This window comes from Pyrus communis, chromosome 12 (assembly GCF_041283825.1).
Source record: "Pyrus communis isolate YQ-2024b chromosome 12, ASM4128382v1, whole genome shotgun sequence".
Classification (NCBI taxonomy): domain Eukaryota; kingdom Viridiplantae; phylum Streptophyta; class Magnoliopsida; order Rosales; family Rosaceae; genus Pyrus; species Pyrus communis.
Window position 1 is genome coordinate 25,995,221 of NC_142576.1, and position 22,599 is coordinate 26,017,819.

Below are 22,599 nucleotides of genomic sequence, written 5' to 3' on the forward strand. Positions count from 1 at the left end.
GTGAAGGAGTTTTGTGAAAACTCAATAAACCTCAATGAGTGTTTAGTATGATTAAATCGAGGTTATTGCTTGATAGATGTGTGGTTTCAAAAATTATTTTTGACTTGGTTATTTTTATTGAAAGTTGTAAGGATACAAAAAATTGCATTAATGGTAGATCATGTATGTTTTTAGGAGGTGGATTGTCTGCCCTCTCATTTCCATACTCTCCCAAGCCCTCCTGTTTGTGTGATCACGGTTAAGCTACGTCAACAATTTATAGTCCTATTACTTTTTGTTTTATTATTTCTATAAAAAATTAATATAAAATGTTGACATAGCTTACACATAGAGCATGAAGAGAGTATGAAAATAAGAGGGCAGACAATACACCTCTCTGTTTTTAATATGTAGCTATTGAGAAAAGAGCGAAACTAGTCTGAAATCATGAATCGAACAAAAGAATCAGCATTATTACACTCACCAACGTTACCTGAAGAATTCGCATTTGATACGAATCGGGCACGATCCAGTTCAGTATTTATCGCTTAAACTATGGATCGAATATACTGTTCGATCCGATTCTTAAAACCACAAACATAAATAAAAAAAATCTTTTTCTCATTTCCTTCGTATTGGGCCGTGATGGGCCCATGTCCATCCTAAAACACAGCCTAGTAACTCCAGCCTTCTTCACCAACAGATGTGCAGCTTTTCAGACCCAGGTAAACGCTTCGGTTCCCCGAAGGGCCATAACTGTTTTTTCAAGCTTTTCTTACTATTAATTTTGGCATCGAAGCCTCCCTTGCTTTTTCATCTTCCTCGTTGCGCTGGTGATACATAAATTCTGTACTACCTCTCTCAGTCACCAGACGGATTTTCCTCCCTGCTCCAGGCTCCAGAGGATAATAATTTCACAGGCCTTGGTTTTATGGGTAAGATTTTAAAAGAAAAAATTGATTTGCTTTTCCAACAGCTATATCGTTAAGGCTTTTTATTTTTTATTTTTCGTGTGAATTTCGTTAAGATTTTTGAATTTGAAATCGTTGTGTGTATACATGAACCTTTTGTGCGATTTGAGTTGATGCAATGGACTGTATGTGGTAAATACCCTCTTTTGGTGTGATTATATTTTAATCTCTCTTCACTTAGCTGTTAATGACTTAATGTATTTGAGAATTAATGAATCATATTCATATCATGTGCAGCACTGTGTTAGGAATGTTAACCTAACTTACATGTTTGTAATTGTATCTTTACCAGGTCATCCAACATGCTATATAAATCTTAAATCGGATAGGGAAAAACATAAATATTCAACTTTGCAGTAATGTTAATGATTTTACACAACACAGTGACTGAGAAAGCAAAATCAATTTTAAGAGTAATCAATGTAATTTGGGGCACTAAACAACCCATAACATGGTAATGATTTTGCTAACTTTGAATTCTTCGCATAGGACATACTCATGGAGTAAAAGGTTTACCTTGTGTTATTGTTCGTTCAACTTTCTGTTGCATTAAACATTCAATCTTGGAACACTTTTACCTCAAAAACCACATGTCATGCTGATTCTTCGTGTGTTGTTGGAGAGTGTATTAACTGGTGGTGTGAAAAATTACTAACTAGCTCACATTCTAGATGGAAGATAGAATAAATGGGCATTGTGTGAATGAGTAAGATTTTAATTTCTGCTAAATTAAATTTAAAATGTGAGAGCGGTAAATATAGAATCACAGTTCTATTCGATGTTGTTTCGTGATAATACAATTTGAACCTAAAAATATAGGGTAATGCTAGAGAAACTAAATTTGTGGACTAAATTTGCAAACTAAACGATGTGTCACTAATAAGAAATAAGCACGTTAATCAACACTTGTGTAACAATCCACTTATCAACTTCCATGTCATTTAGTTTACAAAATTTAGTCTACAAATTTAGTCTCCCTAGCTTACCTAAAAATATAACTTATATAACAATGAATGTCAAACTGTTACTTTGCAAAGTGCTCTTACATGAGCTCTGTTTGTGTTTGCAAGATACCATTATTTGGAAGTTCAGTCTTATGGGAAAAATACGAATGAAACTTGTGAAGACTAGGTGTCAATAGGATGTAGTAATATTAAAGAAAGGATTATGGATAGAATACATTTCAAATGGATTTGATGTAACTATATACCAGGAATCGATTAAATCTGCATCTCCTTTATTATTAACCGAATCCCTATATTTGAACTTTGAAGTCATTCCTTCCGAGTGGGTCCACAAGTGTAAATTGGTATGAATGTGGAAGAAGATTGAAAGAAAAAAGAATTCAGCATTGTATATAGGGTACCCTGGCTGTCCATTGTCCAAAAAGAAAGATTTGACTTGAAATTCTGTGTATCTGGTTGTTAGTACTCAGTTGAAGGTTGGTCTTCGGTTGGTGTTTGAGATATGTTGTTGTTTCGCCTATCAATGATTCATGGTTTCATCCTTCATCAAAGTGATATGTTATACTGTGCTTTGTGAAGAAGTTGATGATGGGTGGAACTTCAATCCATTTCCTACTCTGTATACGGCTGTGTATCAAATCTGTATGTGGTTGCTGCTTTAATATCTAAACAAGTTATATTCTTTTAGTGTAGAATTGGAATGATTTTGGGCTTTTTGAGTTTTTGGTCATTCTGGAAACAATACACAATAAAGTTCAAATCAGAACTTCTCAGTTGTTAATATAATTGAGTGTTGAAGCATCTCTATTGGTCCTAGTGCACAAATGAATTTTGTGGATGAGGATGCTTCTGGCTCTGGAGACGATGCAAACATGCAAGATGGAAACAAGAATCATTCTGGGATACCATCAAGTTCAGGTCGTCGAAAGAGAAGTCGCAAGGCTACAGGTGATGCTATAGTGGATGCTATGCTCGAAATAGCTGCTGCTTCAAAAATGAGGGCAGCAGCAATATTGAAGAGCGAGGAACGGTTTTCTATAAGCAAATGCATAAAGGTATTGGATGACATGTCAGGCATCGATCAGCAGATCTACTTTTGTGCATTGGATTTATTCGAGAACTCCAATGCAAGAGAAACTTTCGTATCTCTTAGAAGTGAGAAACGACTACCATGGTTGCAACGCAAGTTTAGTGCTTCCTCTAATTGAATAGATGAGCAGTATTATCGAATTCCTTCTTTTTATTTTATGTGTAGTTGAAGTGTCAAAGATTCTTATGGGTTGTATCAAGTTCACTCCGAACCGTTGATATTGTAACTAGTATGACATTCTGTTTTACGGCTGTGTCATTTTTTGGATTGACATTAGAGGGTATTTAGTGGATTTCTATTTTATATTTTTATGAAATTAGAGGAATTAGTTTCCATTTGATGGTTTATTGTTTTTGTTTGAAGGCTGGCCACGCCGCTCAAGTGATTGTCTTGTGTAGTATCTTAATTTTAATTTTGCAGATACATCAGCTGTCATGGATGATTTTGACTTAGAATTGGAAGAGATGGAACTAACTGCAGCAGCTGCTGGTTACTATTATTATAACAGTATTACCAGGCAACCTTGTCGTGGTCTGTCACCTAGTAAAGCATGTGGATTTATGACCGAAGTCCTGATTGGTCATGATGATGTGTTCCAGGAAATGTTTCGGATGGATAAACATGTGTTTCACAAGTTATGTGACATTCTCCGGCAAAGAGGAATGCTACGTGATACTGCTGGTGTTATGATAGAGGAGCAGCTGGGAATCTTTTTGAATATTATTGGCCATAATGAACGCAACAGAGTTATCCAAGAGCGATTTCATCATTCAGGTGAAACCATCAGCCGTCATTTCAATAATGTGTTGAAGGCAGTCAAGTCACTGTCACGCGAATTTCTACAAACACCAACCCCCACCAGACCTTCAGAAATCCGTGGAAGCATTAGATTTTATCCATATTTCCAGGTTTTAGTCAAGTTACATACTTTTCTCACTTTATTTATTTATTTATTTTGCCATTTACTTTTAGTTACTATCTACTTTAGGATTTGTATCTTATAGCAACAAAATTATCTGTCTATTCTTAGGATTGTCTTGGAGTCATTGGTGGAATGCACATTCCAGCCCATGTCCCAGCCAAAGATCAATCCCGGTTTCGAAATAAGAAAGGTGTTCTTTCACAAAATGTGTTGGCAGCTTGCACGTTTGACCTTCAGTTTATATTCATTTATCCTGGCTGGGAAGGCTCAGCTGCAGGAGCCCGTGTGTTGAAGGCAGTCCTTGATGATCCGCATCAGAATTTCCCTCGTATTCCCGAAGGTGTGCCTTCGATATATTATCTGTAACATGCTTCCTGTAAGCATTATTTCTTTATCATGACATTGCACTTTGTAATGCCATCTACAACTTACTTTTATCAATGATTTTATCTTGCAGGAAAATATTACCTTGTCGACACAGGATATGCAAATATGAAAGGCTTTATTGCCCCATTTCAAGGCGTCAGGTATCATGCTAATGAATATAGAGGTGCAAATCAATTACCTAGAAATGCAAGGGAGCTATTTAATCACAGGCACTCATCTCTTAGGAATGTCATCCAGAGATCTTTTTATTTGTTGAAGACTAGGTTTCCGATACTCAAACTTGCTCCTCAATACGCATTTCATATTCAAAGGGATATAGTTATAGCTGCGTGTGTTCTACACAATTACATCCGGCGTATGTCAAAAAAGGATTGGCTGTTTTCGAGTGCGGAAGGGACAACAATGGATGAATTGCCTGATCTCGATGAAAATCTTGACACAGAGTTACTTACTTCGATACAAGAACATGTTGCTTTATCAGTGAGAGAGTCAATTGCCACAGAAATGTGGGATGACTTCATAAATAAATGGGATCAATGGTAACTGTCAGCAGTAGCTTTTATTATGGTGATATTTTCAAACCGTAAGAGGCATCCTTTGACGAGGAGCAAAGCAAGGAAGTTATTGTTTGGGATACATCTTAACATTTGGTCTTGGTCCGGCTTAAGACGTAAAACCTAGCTTTTTTTATTTTATTTTTTTTTATATAGAGAGGTTAAATGATGCAGATTCTATGATTGTGATAATTGTAATTATTTGTAAGAAAGTGCTATTCACACGTATTTTTACCTTCCACACACCTTTGTTAATTTTGGCCATAGATCTTTAATTCATTCTATCAAATGCGTGAAAATTGGGAGAGGTGTGTGGATAGCAGTACCTATTTATAATTTGACCATTTCTGCTGTGAGGCCGTAACTAAGGAAAGTACTGAGGATCAGTTTTTTTTTCTAGGTTCATTTAACATCTACAGAGATTAATCATGACACGAAAGCAATTAAATTTTAATTAGCATGAGTTTAAAATCAAAATCAATTCGTATATATTTTTACGTAAAGAGTTGATGTACTTTTTCGGTGCAAATGCTCTCAGAACTCATATCTAAGCATTCAAAATCAAGGTTTGTCCCCAAAAAAAAAAAAAAAAAAAAAGAAGAGCATTCAAAATCAAGGATTCAAAACCTAAATCTAAAGATATTTCAATTGGAAAAAAAAAAAAAAGGAAAACAAAACAAAAAATATTTCAATTGAATAGTGGTTTTTCAAATAAAGTAAGTAGGAAGACAACCAAAACAAAACAAAGGCTCTACGGATAGGAATAGGATAATGTCCCCAGATTTTGCTCATCTATTATGTGAGTCCGCTTATTTAAATTTTGTTAATCCTTATTTTTTCCCACAAATTTTGCTTATCTATTATGTGAGTCCGCTTATTTAAAATGGTCTTTGAAAGTTGTCTCAAAATAAATTACAATTTATATGCAAATAACAAATGTATCCATTTTTAATTATACCAAAATTTATTATGATAAATGTGACGATCCGTTCCGAATTATTATATATTTTTCTCCCCGAGTGTGTAAAGTGATGGCAATGCCTCGTGGTTTAGTGACGTGGATGTACACATGTAGTTTTAAATTATTATTTCTACCATCGTACTTAAATCGTACTCGACGCCATGAGTGTGCTAATGTGAACTAGGGTCGAATCGGATTCGTAACGAAGAAGTTACGAACAAACGAGTGTGTAAATGGGTAGAAATATATTTTTATGGGTTGGCTATACCTTACCCACCAATCACCTTAGTTCATGATTTCTTTGGCCCAATTAAATTAAAAATCTTTCTCCTTTTTCCTTCTGCCCAATCACGCACGCACACACCTTCACTCTCTCTCTTCTCTCGGACCTTCTTCTTCTTTCTTCTCCTTCTGTACACTCGAGCCACCTTTACCTCACAATCATAATCAACACATCATAGATCGAACTGGAAATCACTACCATTGCACTCACCTCGACCCCACGAACTCATTAGGTCGAGGACTAGACGTCGGAAATTCAAGAACTCGCGAGCTCTGGCGAGGTGTATTTTTCTACGTCGGGATCGTGGTCTTTTTCTAAGGTTTAAAGGCTCGAGGTGGGTCCTAATCAATTTTATAGGGACCCTAGATTGGTTTTGGAGCAGTTTGAACTTTGGAATAGGCGAGAACATGGAGTTGGAGGTTGGCCGGTTGTTCCAAGCCTTATTCCGACCACTTTTCGTCGGTTTTAGGACCTCAAATAGGTAAGATTGTGTTCTTCTAGTTAAGAGCTTCAAATCCATATAAAATTCATGGAATTTGGTTGAAAAATGATGAAGATATTAAAGTTTTAAGATTTTCCAGAAACCGGCGACACATACCGTGGCCGGCGGCAGATTCCGACGAAGCCATCGAAGAAGGAGGAGTATATTCCGTCAACTTTGACAGAATATATCAATAGTGTCAGGTAATTCCGTTACCTTTTAAACGGAATATTCCCTAACGTCGTTAGGGATTTCGTCAGCGTGTCAGGCACGTGTCTGCGCGTTGCTAGCTTGTGTGGCCGTGCCTTGGTCGGTGCATGAGGGCGCGTGAGACGTCAGGAAATTAATCTACAAATATCGGGGTGTTCGTATTGTTGAGTAGGTCACGTTGGTATATACAAACACCCCATTTTAGCAACGTATGAGAAGTTATTCCTAGGGTTTGTGTATGTGCTTTAAAATTAATGTAAAATTAGTTATTTCGCATATAGGTGAGACGTACCCGGAGGACTAGTGTGGTTAGGCGAGACTTGGGGGCTACGATCCTGCTACTTACTAGTGAGTGGGCTTTTGTTTTCTATATATATGTACATATGCTTATGATTCCCATAAACTATTTTAAATGAACATATGTTTTAAATGCCATGTCATGTGTGCATTATGTGTTAGTATTGCATTAGTATAGCTATGCATAGTATTGGATGAGACTGCAAAGGCTCAGGTGAGTACATCATGATGGTATTGGTTGCATTGTGTGTGGTTATAAGTTGATGCATTTTGAGCTCATTATCCTACACCGCGGTGTTAGTGCTCCCGCCTTGGCCAGGACACAGTCCTTCATGTGATGTTCACTTCCCGCACCATATGCTCACCTTGGATCCAATTTTGGTGCACATCCTTGTCGTACAGACCACAATAGGTGGTTCCGACTTATAGGTGACCTGCGATTATTCGCACAGTCTTCACGTGATCGTAGCACTTGAGCGTACTTATCTACACCCAACTCTGTCGTACAGACCACAATAGGTGGTTTTGACTCGTGTGCAGGCAAACTTGATGAGCTATAGATTCAGTCGTACAGGTCACATTAGGTGACTTCGGCTGACATACTATTTTACATTGATTCGTATCACCTGGCTTACACATTTTATGGTTGAACATCTTGACATGGCATACCTCTATTTTCACTGCTTGTAAGCATTATCCTTATGTACCTACGTGTTGTTATTTTCTGGGAAATTATACAGGTTTTACAGTGAGGGGTTAGTATGTTTATAAAGACAACTGTGTTTTCAAAAGCTTTGTTTTTGCCCACTCACATTTTCTGTTTTGCACCCCTCCATGTTCTAGGTAGCTAGTCATCCTTGGTGGCTCACGAGGACTTTCACGGCGATTCTGACATCTCTATAAATAAGTAGGGATCTTTTCCTTGTTTGTATAATTAGTACTTAGTTGGTTCGATTGCACTTTCGTTTACCTATGCTCTGATATTTGTATAACTTGCTTGGTCACCTTCACTCACTTATGTTATCTTAGTTTAGATAAGTTTGGTTTTAGGTTTTTTATTTATTCGCTTTTCTTTTATTATCTCTTCCGTTGCGCATTTTGTTACGTTACCCTCACGTGACAGCCAGCACGTCTTGACCTTGGTCAGTGTGTGTCAATAAAACTCCACAATCTCCCCTGATAATTTAATTTTATTTCAAAATTTTAAGCAAATTTTTTTTTACTGATTTTGATTTTCCTCTTCTTGTTTTTTTTTTCCTTCAACCAAATGAGAATGTAAAAGAAAAATTCAAGAGTAATACAGTCACACCCCAATCTCGAGACACGTTTAGGATTGACACGTGACGTTAGGTTGTAACTGGACAACCACATACAATCAAGCTAGATGTATAATATACATAAACAAGCACTCATAAACCAATTCAGTGGTATCACAAAGTGAAGTAGCGAAAAAAATCATAGTTCAATTATCCTTTCCTTTTATTTTATATTAGACTGCACCCTGAAACGGGGTCAAGTCATTCATAGTTCACTCTTTGTTATACTTTGGCATTTCTCATGACATTCCTAGCAAGAAAACATAAAGTTTTAGACAACTCTTGACATAAGTGATGCACCAATATGTCATTCAATCTTTCACATACCTCAAAATAATTTCCTACAACAAAACCATAATCAATACCAACTAACATTTCAATGAACCAACGATGCACAAAAAAATCACATTTAACTACATTAATCAATCAATAAGATCAAACATTAATTCACGAATTTTAACAAAGTCAATTTTTGTAAGGTTTGTCGTAATTTTTTACCAGTTACAAACACGAGCGTAATTTTGAGCAACTTCTATTCACAAAAATCTAATATTTCAGACCAATTCAGCAAAACCAGTAGGAAATGGATTCTAGACCAACTCAATAAAACCATCCTTAAAATGCGTATGGTCTCCTAATGTGGATTAACCGGGCATGACCACTTATGGAACGATGTAACCAAATAGGTAGTGACCCCTCCATGCTGATTAACTAGGCAGAACTATAGGCAAACAAATCATAATGTGGGCCTCAATGCGGATTAACCAAGCATGACCATATGGTTCCCTAATCCGGATTAACTAGATAGAACCAAAAGCAGACAAATAATAGAGTGGTCCCCCATTGCGGATTAATCAGGCAAGACCCTCGGCATACTTATGATAGTATGATCCCCTAATACGGATTAACTAAGCAAGACCATCGATGTACCACACTATTACATGGTGCATTCTCATAATCAAACATCTAACGTGCTAAATACTACAGCATGGAAACTACATCACACATCATACATAATTCATCACCCTAAACCATAAACCCTACCTTATCGATTCAACATAACAACCAAATAACTAGTCACCCAACATACAAGTTCTACATAATAACTAAACATAACAACCAAATAACTAGTCACCAACGATAAGTTCTACATAATAACTAAAATATGGTGCCCCCCCTCATCTTCTCATACCAACATTTCTCATTAACAATACTCTTATCTAGAAGCCAAATAATCACATAGGTCCGCCATTTGCACGTAAACTGAGGTACACATTGCTAGAGACTAGAGTGGCATGTTGACTAGAATAGGCCCAAAAGCTTTATTAAGTCTTTGATATGTAGACTTCGGTCTGGTTGCTAGATTTATTTCCCTTCCTCATTATTACCCCAAAAAACGGCTTGCCGGATTTTTCTTGAGGCTAAGTGTACTGCGGCTTCGGTCAAATTAAGGGTATTTTATGTACCCCTTAGCCTTACCTTCTATTCATGTGTTACTGTGTTTGTATATATTTGTAGGGATTAGTGAATGAGATTTGGATCTGGTGACTATCTTTTGGTTCTGCGTCTTTGGTGAAGAAATTTGGATGTAGCGTGGGTTTGGTACTTTTGTGCTGCGATGTCTTGTTTGTTTTCACCACTTGGTCGCTTTCTCTAGTGATGCTGCTTCGGTAGCTGCTAGTAAGACTTTTCTGACGATGATGGCAGCAGACGCTACTTTTTGCGGCCGGAAATTAGGAATTTGGGTTTCCATTTTAGTTTTATTTAATTGGATTAGACTTTTATGTATCTGTTTCTCCCAAATGTATTTGGGTTATTTTGCCTTCCTTTGTGTTGGCATGTAGCCTCTTATCGGATTAGTAAAATTATATTTTCTTTCAAAAAAAAAAAAAAAAAAAAGACCTTCTAATCAAGAGGAGGGCTTCGTATCCAATATGTCGCTCGCACCCAAAGCCCCCTTAGGCTTTTGCGGCACACAGACCCTTTGTGTGTAACGCCCCTTGCCGCACGACTGACTCAGAAAGTCAGGACTCAGGTCAGGACCCAGGCGGAGGACAAGTACGTGGATTATAATTTACTTCAACTCTCTCTCTGTGTTTCTACCTCCATATTATCTGATCAACTCCAATTCTCAAGTCTCAACTGAATCTAAAATCGCAGAGCAGAGCAATGGCAGCTTTAAACTCTCTTGTTGTAAACGTCCCCCTAATCCATCCGTCCCGGAGAATAAGCAGAGACGACGACACTTATTCGAATAGGCGGCTGAATTCGGTGGTCTGTGTTCGCAGTGCTCGTGTTCCTCTCACCCTTTTGCATATCAATCGTCTGTCTTTATTTTCTCCAACCAGGTAATTTCATCTCTCTTTCTTTCAAATCCTAGCTTCTGCCTTAGGGGTTTCTATGCTCTCTCTCTCTCTCTCTCTCTCTCTCTCTCTCTCTCTCTCTCTTCATAGTCCTTGTATGTATTCCTAATCCTAATCTTGATATTTAATCTTGCTAGTGTCACGCTAATCACATGTACTCGTAATAAATGCAACACGTCATTTTGAAGACTCTGCTTTTCACACCCCTGTTTCTGCTAATTTTTGGTATAAACGCCGATTCTAAAACAAAAAGAAAAAGTGCACAACTTCTACCATACTTGCTGCTTAAAACATCAGAATTAGGCATTCATTCTTGTTTAATTTATTGATTCTTCCAATTTTGAGGTAGATTGTGTTTGTTGTTTGCTATACACACACACATATATACATATATACATACATATATATATATATATATGTGTATATGTATATATGTGTGTGTGTGTGTGTGTGTATGCTGGCCCTTCCATATTGGATCCCTCTATGGAAGGGCTCTGTGTATAGTATGTAGTACATACTATTAGAACAAGTATGACTGGCTAATCTTTTTGCAATTTGTAGCTCACTGCCTAATCTTTTTGCCAACCGGTTGTCTTTCAGTTCAACCCACTTAACCTGAAGATAACAGTGTTGACTACTATGCACTATGCAGCTCACTGCCTATATAACATGTTTAATAATTGTGTAGTGTGGACCTAAATATATTGCTTGTGTTAAAATGTTCCTCTATATTATAGTGCAATACATTTTCAGTGCCCTCTATATCACTCTTGTTGACTTTTTGGTCAATTTCTTGTGGGTGAAAGGCGTCTACTCGAAGCTGGTGCAGGTAGATCGGGTGTACATAGAAAGAAAATTAATACATGGGAACAATGTGTCTCCATGCTTGGAGAGCCAGTGACTGAAGCACTTTTTCCAGGAAAGTATAACTGCATTACTAGCTCTTTTTGCCAAAACAGAAGTCGTCATCGCTGTAGGACATCTACACCAAGGGTCTTTAATGACAAAACGTCTTTTTGTTTAGTCAAGCCTAAACTAGGATATGTTGCTGTAAGTAGAGCACCCCAAGTTTCCTTCTGTTGATGCATTTTGTTACTCAGTCTTGCATTTTATGCCTTGTGTTTAACTATTAGCTGGTGTGTTTAGATATGTTTGTACCGTATGTCTATATTGTGTGTGCATTCATGATTACATATTCGAGGTTCGGAAATTATTCTCATTTGTTTGGTACAGTGGCGGGCGAATCCCTGCAAAAACAGTTGAGAAATTGTTAATATTATTTTAACGTTTGACATTACAGATTTACAATGATGATTCAGCTCAAAACAGCAAACTTACTGTTCAGTTTGATTGAATTACAGAGCCACATTCTATGTGGGTTGCATTTATGCAACAATAATTTAAGATGTGAAATAAGTTACGAAACTTAAAGTCTTTCAGTGAATTTTTAAGAAACTTTGCGTTCACAAGACAACATGTTTTTAAAACAGCTGAAAGCGCTTTTAGAGAGAATGTTTTTGGGTTCCAAAAGCACTCGAAGTGCTTCCTGCAAGAAGCACCAGTTATGTGTTCTTTGTAGGAAGCACTTCAACTGCTTTTTCAGGATTCACTTGCATTTTTACTAAGGATTGGCTCCAAAAACATTTTCACCAAAAATGCTTTTAGTCATTTTAGAAGCACTTCCCCAAGGAGCCCAATTATCAGTGACTTTTTAAAAAAATTTCATTAGGAAAATAACAGTTACTGGTGCAGTTGAAGGTTCCAATAGGAAACTTCTGCTCTTGCTTTCAATACAGCCTTTTTCTGACTTATTGTGGTCCATATAATTTTTAGGGCAAACATGCTCATGTTTCATACGCAACCGTGGGCCCAGATGAGCCACATGCAGCAAGTACAGCCTGGCAAGATGGTATTCTGGAGAAACAGGAGCTGGATTTATTATATCCTGGAGTAGAAAAAACAGAGTTAGAGGGGTTTTTAAGTTCTGAAATTCCATCTCATCCAAAGTTGTATCGAGGGCAACTAAAAAATGGGCTGCGCTATCTGATCTTACCAAATAAAGTTCCGCCAAACAGGTTGGCCTCCTTACAGGACCACTTATAATTGGTTTATGCTTTATGCTTATGCTGGAAATGCAAAAGCCAGGTTTCATGTGCAGCTTACTTATAAGATAATCTCATATCCCTTACCAATAGAGCACATTTGTTGGAGTTTAGGTTTGAAGCACACATGGAAGTTCATGCAGGATCAATCGATGAGGAAGACGATGAGCAAGGAATTGCACATATGATTGAACATGTTGCTTTCCTTGGAAGTAAGAAACGTGAGAAACTTCTTGGGACAGGGGCTCGATCCAATGCTTACACTGACTTCCATCATACAGTGTTTCACATCCATTCGCCCATCAGTTCAAAGGTCCTTTCTCGTTGCACCAACATTATTGAATTTTTGTCATTTTAAGTATTTGTGGATTTATGTATCAAACAGAACGAATACATAGCTTTAAGGATTTGAGAATGAATATGTAACTATTTGTTTCAAAACTTTGTTATGTTTTTGCAAGAATAGAAAAGACTAATTCACTTTAAGCTAATATGTATATCGCTCTTACAACCTAGGCCTCTAAACGTAATAACATATTGACGACTATATGTTGCCCTCCAGGATTCTGATGGTGATGATCTGCTTCCGTATGTACTGGATGCCTTGAATGAGGTATGGATGATTGATTTTTCTATATGGGCTTAGGTATATTCCTGGGTGTAGATATATTGTAGATATTTGTATGGACTTATTATATTGTCTTCGATTCATCACTTCATTATTTTCAGAATACCTTTGTATAATCATCTATTTGACGGAAAAATAAAATTAAATAAAAAAGACTGAACTGGAAGTTGATGGTTTCGAGTTTTATTTACTTGTGCTTCATGCATGTGTACAGATTGCTTTTCACCCGAAATTCCTTTCTTCTCGTGTTGAAAAAGAACGGCGTGCGATTCTGTCAGAATTACAGATGATGAATACTATAGATTATCGCATTGACTGCCAGGTTTGACTGGGGAGTTTTATTATTTTCTGAAGCCGGTTAATAATTTTTTTTGTTCAGCTATATCTCAACTTTTACTCGTTTGATCTTGGGTGCAGTTATTACAACATCTGCATTCTGAAAACAAGCTTAGCAAAAGGTTCCCGATTGGGTTAGAAGAGCAGATTAAGAAGTGGGATGTAGATAAAATAAGGAAATTCCATGAGCGTTGGTACTTCCCTGCAAATGCAAGCTTATACATTGTTGGGGACATTGATAACATCTCAAAAACGATTTACCAGATTGAAGTATGCAAGAGCTCACTTATTGAACCATTTATATCCTGTCTAGCTGAGTAATTTGTGTTCACTTTTAGAGTCATAACTAGAATAAAATTAGTTGCTTTATTGCAGGCTGTCTTTGGACAAACTGGCCTAGAAAATGAGACAGTTCCTGCACCTGCTCCTAATGCTTTTGGTGCAATGGCTAGTTACCTTGTGCCCAAGCTTTCAGTTGGGCTGACTGGAAGTTCTTCTAATTCCGTTGATCAAGCTAAAATCTTTAAAAAGGAAAGGCACACTGTTCGTCCTCCTGTGAAACATAATTGGTCACTTCCTGGAAGTAATATGGATTTGAAGCCTCCACAGATTTTTCAGCATGAATTGATTCAAAATTTTTCATTTAATATGTTCTGCAAGGTATAAGGGGTCTTGTAGAGTTGCATTAATTACGTGCTTTAGAGATTTAGTTACCCCTCTTTCTCTCTCACTAATATTTGTTGTGGAACTGCTGCAGGTTCCTGTGAGCAGGGTTCAAACATATGGTGACTTGCGAAATGTTCTAATGAAGAGAATATTTCTGTCTGCTTTGCATTTCCGAATTAATACAAGATACAAGGTGCATTTTTAGGGTTACAAGCACAATTTCCAGTTAGCTTAATTAAAGAAAAAAAAAAGATACAGGTAAAATAGGAGAAGTCCATCAAAATCACGGTAGTTACACCTTCAAAGCAAAATAAAATAATTTACTTTATTTTTACAACCAAACAATCCACAAAAGAGCCAAGATTGCACACCACCAAAGTTTTCTATGAAGATATTGTAGGCTGAATATCCCATTTTTGTAGGTCGTTTTTGAGTGCTAATAATCAGTTACCATCTATTTCTTTTTAAGTGCTAATATCTGAAATGTTCATATTTGTATACCTGAAATCCTGTCATGTACTTAATTTATGTATTTACTTGAGAAACCTTGCAGCTCTTTGTAAGTTTGCTAATCTTTAGAAATGACAGAGTTCAAATCCACCATTTACTTCAATTGAATTGGATCATAGTGACTCTGGAAGGGAAGGATGTACTGTCACTACTCTTACGGTAACTGCCGAACCCAAGAATTGGCAAGGTGCAATTAGAGTTGCTGTACAAGAGGTTGGTATTTCTATCTTGATCTTCCATACACTTTGGAAAGGAAGTTTGTTTATGATTTTCTGAATGTAGTTTACATGTCAGTTACATATGTTACATAACTCATTTGTTATATTTTATTCGGTGCAGGTTAGAAGGCTCAAGGAATTTGGTGTTACTAAGGGTGAATTAACTCGCTATATGGATGCCTTATTAAAAGATAGTGAACATCTGGCGGCTATGATAGATAATGTGTCTTCTGTTGATAATTTGGATTTTATTATGGAGAGTGATGCGCTGGGGCATACAGTAATGGATCAGAGGCAAGGACACGAGAGTTTGGTTGCTGTTGCTGGAACAGTTACTCTTGAAGAGGTGATGTTCAAAGTCATTATCATTTGTTTCTGTTACTTGATCTGAATTAACCATAAAAGGCATATATAAGCATAACTAGATTCTCTCTCAAAGAAAAAAAAAGCACAACTAGATTCTCTCCCAAAGAAAAAAAAAAAAGCACACTTAGAAGTTGTACTTTATAATGCTAATACATGCCATATCAATATTGCCAAGTGTACCTGTTACAAATAGGATAGTTCACCATTTTGGACTGCGTGACACATTAGAGTGCTATGTAGGGTCACTTTGGTATATTTTTAACGAGTCACGACACATAAAAAATAAAAGATTGATCTGGTGAGAATTTGTTTAATTTATCATTTATATGATATAAGATTTAACTTATAGTTTATATACTTTATCTTAGTAATAAAGATATGTAATGGAACACAGATGACTTTTTGTGTCTGTTCTTGGTTAAGAACTTGTAATGCAATGACTGCATTCCGTTGTTGATGGAATCTTGTATTATGGTTAATCATAAATGTAATTGTGTATGTATAATTTTGTTCTTTTCTTGGTTAAGACTTTGTAATTACAAATGACTTTTTGTGTCTTTCTTAATCATGAAGATAATTAGAGGATAAAGTTGGAGTCAATTTAGTGGTCCTGAGCATATATGTATATGTGTAGTGATCCGGGGTAACACACACTGTTGGAAAACTAGAAAACAGTGATCATGATGCTAAAATCTTACTAAGCCTTATTACTTAGTCTCCTTTCAAAGTTTGACAAGATTTCAAAGGGTTCAAGTTTTACCTGCCAACTTATAGGCAAAGAAAAATTTGATACTATGAGGCAATGTGCACTGAGATTGATGAACTATACCACATATAATTCAAATTTTTGTGTGTAGGTCAACTCTATTGGCGCCAAGGTGTTGGAATTTGTTTCTAATTTTGGAAATCCTACTGCACCCCTTCCTGCAGCGATTGTTGCTTGTGTTCCAAAGAGAGTGCATGTAGAGGGAATAGGTGAAACTGAGTTCACCATTTCCTCTAATGAGATTATAGCTGCTACTAAAGCTGGATTGGAGGAACCCATTGAACCTGAGCCAGAGGTGTCATTTTTTTCATAAACTTAGCTTTCTCACTTTTACTGGCTTAAGTTTTTATATATATCTATGCTGTCAAATTTATGATTATGGCTGATTCTTTTTCTCTTCTGTTTTGCGCAGCTTGAGGTGCCAAAAGAATTGATATCTTCGTTGCAGTTACATGAATTAAGGCAGCAGCGCATGCCATCCTTCATTCCCTGTAGTCTAGAAATAAATGTGACTAAAGTTTATGACAAAGAAACGGGGATCACTAAATGTCGTCTGTCAAATGGAATTTCTGTAAATTACAAGGTATCTCATCTGATGTTTATATGGTAATGGGTTCATTGATGTGTAATTGAAGATTTGGTAATGTTTTTAAGTCAGTCATTTTGTCTTGTGAGTCATGTACTTATTTGTGTAAAATCTTAGATTGACATAGAGAATCAGTGAAAAAGTGAGCAGAGCTTAATCACGAGATACATTATTGTAGATGATTATGGTGTTTAGATGTATATGTGCAGAGTAAAGACTGTTACTAATAATAACAAGTTATATCTTTGTTCATTACAGATTTCAAAAAGTGAGGCAAGGGGAGGTGTAATGCGGCTTATAGTTGGCGGTGGACGGGCAGCTGAAAGTTCTGAGTCCAGAGGTTCTGTTGTTGTGGGTGTACGAACTCTTAGTGAGGGAGGTTGTGTTGGCAACTTCTCAAGGGAGCAGGTATGTCAATTCCTCTCTTTGTCACAATTTTATATATGTCTATATATCAGATGCATGGAGCTTCTTTTTTTTTTTTTTTTTTTGTTTCTTCAATAGTATAGCTAAACTACTTAAATAGGAGTTTGTTTCCTCTTTAATAATTCTATAAATTATATATTTGAGAAAGGTTCTTGGTAAGTCAATTAAGTATCATAAATGCTCATTGTGTAAACAAGCATTCACAACTTCACTAGTTGTTGGAAGAGCAAATAGCTGGTGTGTTCTTCTGTATTCTGTGTTAAATAAATATCTAGTAAATAGCTCAGTGCTGCATGTTTGTTATTGTAACTTATACCCATAAACTTTTTCTCCCTCCAAGAAATGTGAATTTGAAGCATGCTCATGAGCTTATTCCTTATCATATTTGTTGCCAACTGATGTCATTGAGTTGCAATATTTGTGACATGTATTTGCTTAATTAGATGAGATCCTTAATCATATGCTCAGATTATCCATATGCTGTCTGTAATTATTGTTTAATATTAGGATCTCGCCATTTGTTTCACTATCTTTAATTCCTCATTTTGCTATTATTATGTATTATGTATGCGAATTGTTTTTATCAGGTAGAACTGTTCTGTGTGAATCACCTGATTAACTGCTCATTGGAGTCCACCGAGGAATTTATCTCTATGGAATTCCGTTTTACTTTAAGAGATAATGGAATGCGTGCGGCTTTCCAGTTGCTTCATATGGTACTTGAGGTAACCCATCATAACTTTTAGTCTCTCTGTTCTGGTATGTGGATTCCATGAGGGATTCTCGTCATTGTTGTTGTCGACATGTTTTGGGCACAATGTTGTTGTAGTTCCTGCTCCGTAGGAGTCATCTCATTAGAGATGCATGCCTTGTAATGGGTTAATTTATAATGCATGTTTGCTCACTTGCAGCATAGTGTCTGGCTGGATGATGCATTTGATAGAGCAAGGCAATTGTATTTATCATATTATCAGTCCATTCCCAAAAGCTTGGAGCGCTCAACTGCTCACAAACTCATGTTAGCAATGATGGACGGAGACGAGCGGTTTGTAGAGCCCACACCAAAGTCATTGCAAAATTTGACATTGCAATCTGTAAAGGATGCAGTGATGAACCAATTTGTAGGCAGTAACATGGAGGTGCGTAATTTGCTGATTTGTTTGTAGTTTTAAAAAGTATGCACATGACGAATAATTTATAATACACAACATTTCTCATTATATATGGCCGTGTCTGCTTATTGCATAGGTAAGTATTGTTGGGGACTTCTCAGAGGAGGATGTTGAGTCTTGTATTCTTGATTACTTGGGAACTGTAAGATCGAAAGGAAATTATGAGATGGAGAATGCTTATAATCCTATTGTATTCCGATCAGCTCCTTCTGATTTGCAGTCTCAGCAAGTGAGTACACTTATAGCTTGATACTTTGGATGACAGAAGTTCTGTAACCTTGAATTGTGCTCATGGTTCATTTACATCTAAGCAGGTATTCTTGAAAGATACGGATGAGAGAGCATGTGCATATATTGCAGGCCCTGCACCAAACCGATGGGGTTTTACAGTCGATGGCAAAGATCTGTTTGAGTCAGTTAGTCATATTTCAACTCACGATGGTGAGTTTATCAAAACTGGAATTAGGTTTTGAATTTGCATCTTATTGAGAGAGGTGTTGTAGCTGTAATTTCTGATGTAGATGCAGAACTGAAATCGGAGGAGCTGCTTATGGTGGATGAGGATACTCAGAAGGATGTGCAAAGAAAACTCTGTGGTCATCCCCTGTTCTTTGGCATCACAATGGGGCTCCTGGCTGAGATTATAAATTCTAGGTAATTTTTTTTGCTCGGTACAAAGCATGCATGTGAACTTCTAGTTTATCTATGAATGTGTTCATCCTTCTGAATGGTCAGCTATTTATGCGCAAAATGTATTACTTTTCTCTATTGGGTGGAGCACATCTTGGGCAACAACCACATTGACCAAAATGATTGTTAAAATAAAAACACTATACTTTTCTTGAAAACAGTACTGAATACCGTTATCAGTTTGGAGGTGTAATTTTCTAAGCATCCGAAGTAGTACAACGTGGGGTGGACACCATGTCATGTCCTCAACTGTCTATTACAGCAGACTTTGGACGGATGTCTCAAAATTATAGCACAAAATTTCTTATGCAAGATACTCTGGTTAGGCGTAGCCGTGTAGGCTGAGAGTTGGGTTCTAGTCTCCTTTATAACCAATTACAAAGAAATTGGGAGATGGTTTGCAAGGATATTGAAATGATATGGAGGTGGTGATACTGACGATGGCAGATGTATTTTGGGGTTGGTGATGGTGATAATCCTGTTTTTGTTTAACACATTTTAGGAACCTATAAGTAATTTAAAATACGTCAACCTATCCCGAAATATGGATATATTTATTAACCTAAACCAAATTTATTATGTCTTTTACATGTTACTGATGTGGCAGTAATATTATGTTGTATGCCTTTTGTAGCTTTGCAATCCCTCAACATCAAAATGTAAGCCTGTTATTGTTCACCTAACAATTGAACAACCAAATTGACTGATTTTGAAGGACAAAATTGGAAACTAACCTTTCTTTTATGGGCAGATTTTGATCATTAATTCAAGATGCTATTTAAGACTAATATGTGGTTCTTGTTATTTTTATTGGTGGTGAAGTATTCTATGTGGTTTTGCACAGGCTTTTTACGACTGTCAGAGACTCTCTTGGATTGACATATGATGTATCATTCGAGTTGAACCTTTTTGATAGGCTGAATCTTGGATGGTATGTCATATCTGTAACATCAACCCCTGCGAAGGTGTGTATGCTCTATTTGTATATATGTGAGCAGAATATGTTCCGTCACTTTTCACTCTCTTCACATGTTTAGGTCTATTGCGTATTCAGGTTCACAAAGCAGTGGATGCATGCAAGAATGTCCTTAGAGGTTTACATGGCAACAAGATTTGCCAAAGGGAGCTGGACAGGGTTAGTTTCTTCTTCCTTTTTTTTTTTTCTTTTGGGTTTTTTTATTTTATCATGTTTTAGAGTAAAGTGGGATTCTCTTGACCACGTCACTTGTTTATTTACTCAAAATATAAGGCAAAGCGGACCCTTCTGATGAGGCATGAAGCTGAGATCAAGTCAAATGCGTATTGGCTTGGACTGTTAGCTCATTTGCAGGCTTTTTCTGTTCCAAGGAAGGTAAACAGAAAGGTTCTTTAGTGTTTACAGATGATAATAATAAAAAAATATAAGTTGATATTTTTCCTGTACCAGTGCTTAATTATCTCTTTGATTTATAATAGGTGGCTGTTCAGTTGATCAAAAGATAAAAATAAATAATGGCCAATAATCAAATAAACTGTTTACATGAAGATATTCTGATTCTAATGCTTTTTGTTCCAGGACATATCGTGCATCAAAGATCTCACAAATTTATATGAGGTTGCTTCTATTGATGACATATACCTTGCATATGATCAATTGAAAGTAGGCGATGATTCTTTGTACTCATGCATCGGAGTTGCCGGAGCTCAAGCCGGAGATGAAATAACTGGTGAGTCCGACATATTTTGTACTGTGTTCTACTCTTTTCAATCCGCATACCATAGTTGAAACTTTTAAAAATTCAGTAGAGTATAATCAATCAACAATGGTTTTTACTTGAGCTAGAGTGGCAATGAGACCTCGAAAGATCTCACCTTTTTCCTCATCATTTTAGTGTTAGTTCCATTCATCAGTTCAACTTGCTTTCTCTATCTCATGAAAACCTGTACTGTGCTACTTCTTTAGAAGTCGAAGAATCAGATGATGGGTTTCCAGGAATCTTCCCTGTTGGGCGTGGCTTATCAACTATGACACGGCCTACAACATGACCTTATATGATACTCGCGGTCTTGCATGTATTACAGAGATATTAGCACTAAGGTATCTTCACAAGCTTTTGAGGTTCTCATTTTTCTTCTAGTCTGGCCTTTATGGGGGAAGGGCGCTGGAAAGTACTTCGTAATGAAATTTGGCTGCAAAGTACTGAAGTTAGTCACTTCTCTGAGGCGCTGAAATTTTATCCCGCCAGGGGGGATGGATGTGGGATACTCATGCTTTTTTTCTTGGACTGGAAGTATTGATTTTTTAGCCTCTGTTGCATGTATTCGTGATTCGGTGAAAATATAGATGGCTTTCCCCTTGTATTTTGACTTTACAAATTTGTCAGTAGGTCCAACCGTCCAATTGAGAATTGCAGGCCACTTGATGTTAAATGTCCTCATTGCCATAGTTGTGGCTGAACAAATTGTATGCAGCTGCTGTGACAATGCCTTATCCACTTATGCTGATTGCATTCCTTGTACAACTATGTGCATGAGGAACTAAAACGGCGGTTATAATTATCAATGTGTTGTACATAGTTGCGGCTAAATCAAAAGCATTGGGTACTTCAAATTGTAAATTCACGAGCCTTTCATAATTTGTGTAATCCATGCAGTTAACACCCGATATTTGTCTGCAACAAATAAATTTACCATGTGATGCAAGCGTAAAAGTGACCATTGTTTAACCCCAACTTTTGATGAATATTTAACTTTCAATTTTACAAAGAATAAAGTGGCATAAAAGACGTAATTCAATTAGAAAACAATAGCGACCTAAACCCCAACTGTGTGTCCAATGTAAATATCAGCCGTGTACAAGGCAAGATAAACAACGGAAGCCCCTTTCCATGCCAAGGCAAGGCACATAAGGGTGAGGCATGCCGTGGCTAGGCATAGTAAGGCAAAGGCAAAGTGTGATAAAGGGAGAACATGCTTAGCCGGTCATGCCTTAGCATGTTTTATCTTTGTCATTGTAATTGTGGCATGCCCTCTTCTTCGGGTGTTGGTGGTGATCGTGCAGTAGGGTTTAGAATAGGGTTTATTTCAACCACCACTAATTCCTTCTTCTCGTCTTGAACCCAGAGACAATGGAGCCCTTGAGCTCAAACCCAAATAGAGTTTATTTCGGTAGTTATGACAGTAGAGGCGGAGGTGGTAGTAGAGTTGGTTCTTATGGTGGTAGACAAGGAAGAGATGATGGTGGGTACGGTTAGTTTCCTCGAAGTATTCCACCGTCCTAAACCCTTATCTTAAAAATCATGCGCAACCAAGGGCAAGCTATTCCTTGCAAAGAGTCATAAAAGGTAGGGAGTGTCAAGCAAATTGAAGGTTAGT

General features: G+C 37.0%; 2 protein-coding genes across 6 annotated transcripts; both read left to right on the forward strand.

The window, feature by feature from the left end:
• The first annotated feature begins 674 nt into the window (after positions 1-674).
• LOC137746312 (uncharacterized) lies at positions 675-5,232 on the forward strand. Of its 3 annotated transcripts, none has more exons than XM_068486387.2 (4): positions 675-914; positions 3,426-3,913; positions 4,036-4,267; positions 4,385-5,232. In XM_068486387.2, the coding sequence occupies exons 1-4, from the start codon at positions 911-913 to the stop codon at positions 4,855-4,857; spliced, it is 1,197 nt and encodes a 398-aa protein (XP_068342488.1). In that variant the 5' UTR covers positions 675-910; the 3' UTR covers positions 4,858-5,232. The 3 variants fall into 3 exon arrangements, with proteins under 3 accessions (XP_068342488.1, XP_088536861.1, XP_088536862.1); XM_088680735.1 differs by having other exon boundaries at positions 804-914; positions 2,733-3,913; XM_088680736.1 differs by lacking the exon at positions 675-914 and adding an exon at positions 2,602-2,989 and having other exon boundaries at positions 4,385-5,109.
• A 5,029-nt stretch (positions 5,233-10,261) lies between these two features.
• LOC137746313 (stromal processing peptidase, chloroplastic) lies at positions 10,262-21,842 on the forward strand. Of its 3 annotated transcripts, none has more exons than XM_068486389.2 (25): positions 10,262-10,474; positions 10,577-10,764; positions 11,586-11,829; positions 12,613-12,854; positions 12,996-13,194; positions 13,444-13,494; positions 13,724-13,831; positions 13,927-14,115; positions 14,221-14,505; positions 14,603-14,704; positions 15,100-15,234; positions 15,361-15,585; positions 16,463-16,666; positions 16,784-16,954; positions 17,216-17,365; positions 17,971-18,108; positions 18,295-18,522; positions 18,632-18,784; positions 18,870-18,996; positions 19,077-19,209; positions 20,090-20,210; positions 20,300-20,380; positions 20,495-20,596; positions 20,801-20,951; positions 21,188-21,842. In XM_068486389.2, the coding sequence occupies exons 2-25, from the start codon at positions 10,586-10,588 to the stop codon at positions 21,268-21,270; spliced, it is 3,801 nt and encodes a 1,266-aa protein (XP_068342490.2). In that variant the 5' UTR covers positions 10,262-10,474; positions 10,577-10,585; the 3' UTR covers positions 21,271-21,842. The 3 variants fall into 3 exon arrangements, with proteins under 3 accessions (XP_068342490.2, XP_088536863.1, XP_068342493.2); XM_088680737.1 differs by having other exon boundaries at positions 10,267-10,474; positions 19,083-19,209; XM_068486392.2 differs by lacking the exon at positions 10,262-10,474 and having other exon boundaries at positions 10,620-10,764; positions 11,609-11,829.
• Positions 21,843-22,599: the final 757 nt, after the last annotated feature.

Excerpts from the sequence above, each read along its gene's own strand:
- LOC137746312 (XM_088680736.1), top strand. The coding sequence starts at position 2,740 with ATGAATTTTGTGGATGAGGATGCTTCTGGCTCTGGAGACGATGCAAAC. Across the intron at positions 3,914-4,035 it reads GATTTTATCCATATTTCCAG|GATTGTCTTGGAGTCATTGG; the intron begins GTTTTAGTCAAG and ends GTCTATTCTTAG. Across the intron at positions 4,268-4,384 it reads TTTCCCTCGTATTCCCGAAG|GAAAATATTACCTTGTCGAC; the intron begins GTGTGCCTTCGA and ends TTTATCTTGCAG.
- LOC137746313 (XM_068486389.2), top strand. The coding sequence starts at position 10,586 with ATGGCAGCTTTAAACTCTCTTGTTGTAAACGTCCCCCTAATCCATCCG. Across the intron at positions 18,785-18,869 it reads CTGATTTGCAGTCTCAGCAA|GTATTCTTGAAAGATACGGA; the intron begins GTGAGTACACTT and ends ACATCTAAGCAG. Across the intron at positions 20,597-20,800 it reads CTTTTTCTGTTCCAAGGAAG|GACATATCGTGCATCAAAGA; the intron begins GTAAACAGAAAG and ends TTTTTGTTCCAG.